The sequence below is a fragment of the Jaculus jaculus genome, chromosome 9, assembly GCF_020740685.1.
Source record: "Jaculus jaculus isolate mJacJac1 chromosome 9, mJacJac1.mat.Y.cur, whole genome shotgun sequence".
NCBI lineage: Eukaryota > Metazoa > Chordata > Mammalia > Rodentia > Dipodidae > Jaculus > Jaculus jaculus.
The window spans coordinates 7,586,010-7,593,385 of NC_059110.1; the positions used below are offsets into that span (position 1 = coordinate 7,586,010).

Consider the following 7,376-nt stretch of genomic DNA (forward strand, 5'->3'; position numbering starts at 1 on the left):
TTCTGTTTGCTTGTTTGTTTGTTGTTTTAACATTTTTATTTGCAAGCAGTGGGGGAGGGGAGAAGTGCACAACAGGGCCTCTTGCCACTGCAAATGAAGCCCAGATGTATGTACCACTTTGTGTATCTGATTTCTATGGGCACTGGGGAATCAAAGCTGGGCCAGTAGAGTTTGAAATCAAATGCCTTAAACTGCTGAGCCATCTCTCCAGCCTGTCTGGTCTTCAGAGTGATATGCACCAGTCATTTAAGGTGAGACAAGAAAAATTGTACAATTTTTTCTCCATTTGTATCCATTTGTATGTTTATTGATCAAAGGGAAACTACTAAGCTATTGGATGTTGAAAGCCTGGTACATACAGATTGATCATTTTTCTAAACTAACACAAGGCCAGGAGTGGTGGCATACTCACTCCTTTAATCCCAGCACTTGGGAGGCAGAGGTAGGAGGATCACCGTGAGTTCAAGGCCACCCTGAGACTACATTGTAAATTCCAGGTCAGCCTGGGCTAGAGTGAAACCCTACCTCGAAAAACCAAAATAAACTAACACTGAATATTCAGAGTAATGTGTTTCATTTCAAAATAAATGTATACTTGAGGTACTTATTAAAATATTTTTAGCCAGGTGTGGTGGTGCATGTCTTGAATCCTATCTCTTAGAAGGCTGAGGTAGGACGATTGCTGAGTTTGAGACCAGCCTGAGCTACAAAAGACCAAAAACTAAAAATAAACTTTGGAAGACAATGTTGTAAGTCACCCTAAGTGCTTACAGGTTTTTCTTCCTAACTCTTATCAAGTAGGCAGAAGCAATGAATCCTTTATCAGCTTTCAGAGAATGGCCACAGCTCCCATCTTTGCCAAGCTCCAATTCAGAGTAACTTCTGCTACTCTTGAGCTTTATCCTGCCAGACTAGGCAAAGAGCACTCACTGCCCAACTTTCTGCCAGCATTTGCAATTCCTCGAGCTTTCCTCTTTAAAATTTGCTTCTAGGAGCTGGAGAGATGGCTCAGAGATTAAAGTGCTAGTCTGTGAAGCCTAATAGTTGGAGTTTGAATCCCCAGGACCTATGAATGCCAGATGCACAAGGTGGCACATGCTCTGGAGTTCATTTGCAGTGGCTGGAGGCCCTGGTGTGCCCATTCTATCTGCCTCTTTCTCATAGAATATATATATGTACATATATACATACATACATATATATACACATACATACATATACACACATACATACATACACATACATACATATACACACATACATACATACATACACACACACACACACACATATGGCTGGAGGGATGGCTTAGCAGTTAAGGCGTTTGTCTGCAAATCTAAAGGACCCAGGTTCAAATCCCCAGGACCCATGTAAGCCAGATGCCCAAGGGGGCACACACATCTGGAGTTTATATGTGTGAATATATGTGTGTGCGTTAATTTATAGGGCTGGAAAGATTGCTCAGTGGTTAAAGCACTTACTTGCAAAGCCCAAGAATCCGGGTTCAGTTCTCTAGTACCCATGTAAAGCCAGATGCACAAGGTGGTGCATGTGTCTGGAGTGTTAATAGTCCCTGGTGCACCCATTGTATCTCTCTGCCTCTTGCTCTCTCAAATAAATATATATATATTTTAAAACGCTTCTAAACTGGGCATGGTGGCACACACCTTTAATCCTAGCACTTGGGAGGCAAAGGTAGGAGGATGGCCATGAGTTTGAGGCTACCCTGGGACTACATTGTGAGTTCCAGGTTGGCCTGGGCTAGAGGAAGACCCTACCTTGAAACCCCCTCCCCATAAAAAAAAAAAAAAAAAACACCTTCTAACCACTAGGAATTCAGGGCCCAATAAACTTATCTTATGTACTAAGTTTAAACTGATACTGACATCTACTTAAGTCAATGGCAGGCACACACCAGAGCAGTGATTGATTCTCATTCTCTGAGCTGACTGGCCTTAAGCCAGCCAAGGAGAGGGCTTTACATACACTTCACATCCACTCTTGCCCCCAAGACCTCTCTGGCAACAAATTTCACAGAAAATAAAGAGTTCATAATATGTCTTTATTTTATAACTTATAAACCGCCTGTGAGTGGTGACTGCTTTCCTTGGGTATTTTCCAATGGGAAATGGGAAGAACTTCATCCTTGATTAAAATAACAAAACCACACACTAGAGGTGGAAGAGGATGACTTGACAACAATCTTCCACTGGAGGTTACTGCTACAAGATTTCCAATCTGGTTGCTAGCAGGTGCGTTCAGTTGAAGGCTGTAGTAGCTATTAGTTTTATACGTTTCCACGCACACTTCCACAGCAATACTTGATTCATTCGTAGATTCTCCGAGGCTCCCGCAGCACCACACCGCCTTCTGTCATGGCACGTTCTAGGCGCTTCAGCTGGTTTTGAAGATCAGAAAAGATAAGTCAGCTCTCATGAAAGCTCAAAATAAAAGAATTCACTTTGCAGGAGACAAAGAACTGACTCACTCTCGCTGACCCCAGACAGTTTGTTCTGAGCGTGACTCTAACGATGACATGAACAACGAAGAGGGAATGGAAGCTAGGGGTCAATGTATGCACAGGAAGTGCTGGCACCATGGGCTCTGTGGTATTAGAGACGACACCCAGACCCTCCCAGCGTACTAGACAAGCTCTCCACCACTGAGTTACAGTACCACACCTTTCTTCTTTCCCTCTTTCCTGGTTTTCGTTTGTCCAAATTTTGCTAAGATACTCAGGCCAGCCTTGAACTCACTCATAGCCTATATGAGTTTTGAACTTGAAATCCTCCCGCCTCTGCCTTCTGAGCAGCTGGACTTAACAGGCCTATGCCACCAGGCTCAACTTACAATACGTTTTAAGTATATGAAAACAAAAGTACCGAGTCTGAGGCTGCCTCCCACGGGGTTGGTTGGTAGACCATGAAATTGATTCCTGCTTTCAAGCACCGCTCTGCCAGCACCCGTCCTATGCTCTCGCAGGCCACCTTGTCTCTGGTACTGTATAGCTGCTTTTTAATCGCCCACTCACGAGTGGATGCCGAAACGACAGTCTGGCCACTTCGATGCTCAACAATTGCTTCTACATGATGCTGAGTCCTTAGAACACGCAACCTAAATGGGACGAGAAGAGAAATTGTAAAACAATTTTACCTACCCAAAAGTGAAGTCCCATCAGTGAATAAATGTCCATATATTTACCATTTACCAAGAATTCAATGTTTAAGCTAGGGAGATGGCTCAGTTACAAGGCTCTTACCTACTCCCGTCTTGGGATTCAATTCCCTGGTATTCACGTAAAAGCCAGATGCAAAAAAGTGACACATACATGTGGCAGCAAGAGACCCTAGCACACCATATACATAAGCACAAGCAAATAATTGAGAACGTTTAAAAAGAAATATCCTGGGCTGGAGAGATTGTTCAGTGGTTAAAGAAGCTTTCTTGCAAAACCTGATGGCCTCGGTTCAATTCCTCATTACCCATGAAAGGACTGACACACAAAGTAGTGTGTGTGTCTGGAATTCGTTGCATTGGCATGAGGCCCTGGCACACCCATTCTCTCTGCCTCTTTCTCAAATAAATAAAAATATTTTAAAAGTAAAATAAATATTCTAGGGCTGGAGAGATGATGTAGCAACTAAAGGTGCTTATTTACAAAGCTTGATAGTCCTGGCTCAATCCCCGAGTGCCCACGTAAAACCAGATGCAGGGGCTGTGTGTGGCGGCGCACGTCTTTAACCCCAGGACTCGGGAGGCAGATGTAGGACTGCTGTGAATTTGAGGCCACACTGAGACTACCTAGTGAATTCCAGGTCAGCCTGGGCTAGAAAGCAAGACCCGCCGGGCGTGGTGGCGCACGCCTTTAATCCCAGCACTTGGGAGGCAGAGGTGGGAGGATTGTGAGTTCGAGGCCACCCTGAGACTCCATAGTGAATTCCAGGTCAGCCTGAGCTACAGTGAGACCCTACCTCAAAAAAAAAAAAAAAAGAAAGCAAGACCCTACCACGAAAAACCAAACCAACCCAAAACAAAATAAAACAAAACAAAAAAACCTAGACGCAAAGTGGCGCATGCGCTGGAGACCATTAGTGGCTATAGAAGCCCTGGTGCACCTATTCTCTCTCTCTCTTCTTGCAAGTATGTTTAAAAAAGAAATATTCCACTATAACACATCTTCGCAAGGAAATAAGCAGCAAATATCTACTTCAGTACAGTAGTCATAATTTAGTGTGCTGCTTGTAATGTTATAAAAAATGTTTAAGTTGTAGCATTTATTATTTTATTGTCTTCCTAAATTTCAACTCCTATTCTATAAAATACAGAACTGTGCCTGCCTCATAATGCAGTTTAAAGATTAAATGAGAAAACACATGCACGTAGGACAACTAACATAGTTTCTGGCACATTGGAAGCTTTCTCTTCTTCTTTTTTCCCCCCTTTGGTTTTTTGAGGTAGGGTCTCACTAGCCCAGGATGACTTGGAATTCACTGTGTAGTCTCAGGGTGACCTCAAACTCAAGGCGATCCTCCTAACTCTGCCTCCCAGCTTCACTTCTTTTTAATTTTATTTATTTATTTGAGAGAAAGAGGCAGAAAGAGAGAGAATACAGGTGCATCAGGGCCTCCAGCTACCTCAAGCGAACTCCAGACGCATGCGCCCCCTTGTGCATCTGGCTTATGTGGGTCCTGTAGAATCGAACCGGGTTCCTTTGGATTTGCAGGCCAACACGTTCAACACTAAGCCATCTCTTAGGCCCTCTTCTTCTTAATAACTATTTATTTATTTAAAATAAAGAGAGGAGCGATTGGGTGCACCAGAGTCTTCTGCCATTGTAAATAAGCTCAATTCAGTATGCACTTTAATTTGCAAAGCTAATGACCCATCTCCTGCTCATTTCCCATTTATTTATTTATTTATTTTTTGAGGTTGGGTCTCACTCTAGCCCAGGCTGACCTGGAGTTCACGATGTAGTTTGAAGCTGGCTTCAAACTCAGTGATACTCCTACCTTTGCCTCCCAAGTGCTGGGATTAAATGTGTATGTGTCACCATGCCCAGCTCCTATTTTCTTTTTTAAAAAAAATACTTTATAGCCAGGTGTGGTGGCGCATGCCTTTAATCCCAGCACTCAGGAGCCAGAGGTAGGAGGATTGCTGAGTTCAAGGCACCCCTGAGAATACAGGGTGAACTGAATTCCAGGTCAGCCTGGGCTAGAGTGAGACCATACCTGGAAAAACCAAAACCAAAAAAAAAAAAAATCTTTCTTGCTGGGCATGGTGGCGCATACCTTTAATCCCAGCACTCGGGAGGCACAGGTAGGAGAATCGCCATGAGTTTGAGGCTACCCTGAGACTACATAGTGAATTCTAGGTCAGCCTGAGCTAGACTGAGACTCTACCTCAAAAAAAAAAAAAAAAATTTAGTTAGGACTGAAGAGATGACTTAAGTCATTAAGGTGCTTGCCTGTGAAGCCTAAAGACCCAGGTTTGATTCTCCAGGTCCCAACTTAAGCGGGATACACACGATGCGCATGCCCCTGGAGTTCATTTGAAGTGGCTAGAGGCCCTGGCATACCCATTCTCTCTCTCTTCCTCTCTCTGTCGCTAATAAATAGAACAACTATAAGTTGTTTGTTTTAGCCCCGTGCGTGCCTCCCTAAGAGTGATCCTGGGCATATCCAGTACTGTCAGTCAATGAACCCTTAAGGATGTGTAAGGAGGTGCTGTGCATGACGTCGGTCGGCCACAAGCCGACTTCATTACCTGTGCCAGAACTCACGGGAGGGCCACACTGTCCCCCAGCCCCGTTCTTTCCGCGCTACAGCTAAGAGCTCCAGATTGCGGGGGTTCCGGTTGGTGAACTCTGGGGCGACAGCTTCATTTCCTGGAGCCTCCACGTGGGGCTTCACTGCTGGCTTGGAGCTGGTTGAGAGGGCTGCCAACCCACACTCTAGGAAATGGAAATAACCACAGGCATGGCTCTTTAATGGGCAGAAGAGGGGCAAGCTGGAACTAACCCCCCCACCACCCAAAAGATCAAGAGAGAAACATGTCCCTTGGCCACAAGTTACCATCACAGACGGTTAACTTCCTACTGGCTTTCCACCGCAGTTAGCGAGTTTACTTTTTTTTGTTTGTTTGTTATGTTTTGAGGTAGGTGATCCAGCCCAGGCTGACCTGGAACTCACTATGTAGTCTCAGGGTGACCTCAAACTCAGTGAACCTCCTACCTCTGCCTCCTGAGTGCTGGGATTAAAGGTGTGCACCACCACACCTGGTCTTTTTCTGTTTGTGTGAAGGTAGGGTCTCACTCTAGCCCAGGCTGACCTGGAATTCACTATGGAGTCTCAGGGTGGCCTCGAACTCGCGGCGATCCTCTGACTCCCGAATGCTGCGATTCAAGGCGTGAGTTTACTAGTTCATGGGGTAGGTCAAACAAAAAACCGAGCTTGCAAGCTCTGCCCCACGGTGCAGCCCTGGGGAGCAGGCTGAGAAGGGGGTGGGGGGGCGAGATCGATTACCCAGGCTCCTGCAAGCCGGAAAGCATTTCCAGAACGGCGCCCGCAGCGCCATCGCTGACCGGGCGTCGGACGAAGCCTCCGAGTGGCCCGGCCTCCGTTTCCTCACGGTCGTCTCCGCCACTAACCCGCTACCGCCCCATTAGTATTAGCTCGGTGGAAACTACAGGTTCCAGAAGGTCACGGACAACGCGCCGAAACCCCCGGAACTAATAAGCTCGCCGCTGGAGAGGCGAGAGCGCGCCTGTGTGCTCCGCCAATCACCGCGTACGTTGCGACGCACGGAGCCGACCAATCAGCTCACAGCAAAGCCCGGCTGGGGCGGGGTCACGCGAGGCATCGACGGTTGCGGGGCAAGCATGGCTGCGGGTCTTTGTGTGTGTTGGGGGGGGGTGAACACATGGTTTTCGGCACTGGAAGGAAAGGCTTTGATAAAGGAAGATGAGCGGTTTCCTGCGCAAAGCGTGGTCTGTGTTTCGAGGAGTGTTTCCGGTGTGGTCCAGGGTCGCATTCCTGCGCGGGCCCTCCTCTGATAAGACCCAGCCCACTTGCACCGACTCTCCCACACTTCTACTCCAATCTACCCGCGACGGGTCAACTTCTATCTAGAAGGTGCGAGAAGATCCGAACGCGCATGCGCAGTGACACATTCCTTGCTATCGGCGACCCCTCCCCCCAGAAAAAAAAAAATCACACTTTTCGCGCCCTTCTAATCCTGGCTCTCATTGGACAAAAGTACTGGGCCCGCCCACCTCGGATTTCCCCGCTTCCGGCGAGTTGGTGTTTCCCTTCCGTTCTCTCGCCCTCTAATTCCCGCCGTGCCTTGCGCTGGGGCGGGGCCGGGGAGGCGGGGTGTGT

General features: G+C 46.9%; 1 protein-coding gene across 1 annotated transcript; it reads right to left on the reverse strand.

Annotated features, from left to right (window-relative positions):
* Positions 1–2,043: 2,043 nt before the first annotated feature.
* Positions 2,044–6,719, reverse strand: Mrpl18 (mitochondrial ribosomal protein L18). Its single transcript, XM_045158995.1, has 4 exons — positions 6,522–6,719; positions 5,764–5,950; positions 2,883–3,114; positions 2,044–2,398 (listed from the first exon to the last, which is right to left on the reverse strand). Exons 1-4 carry the CDS (start codon positions 6,571–6,573, stop codon positions 2,327–2,329), a joined length of 543 nt encoding a protein of 180 aa, XP_045014930.1. The 5' UTR covers positions 6,574–6,719; the 3' UTR covers positions 2,044–2,326.
* Between the last annotated feature and the right edge of the window lie 657 nt (positions 6,720–7,376).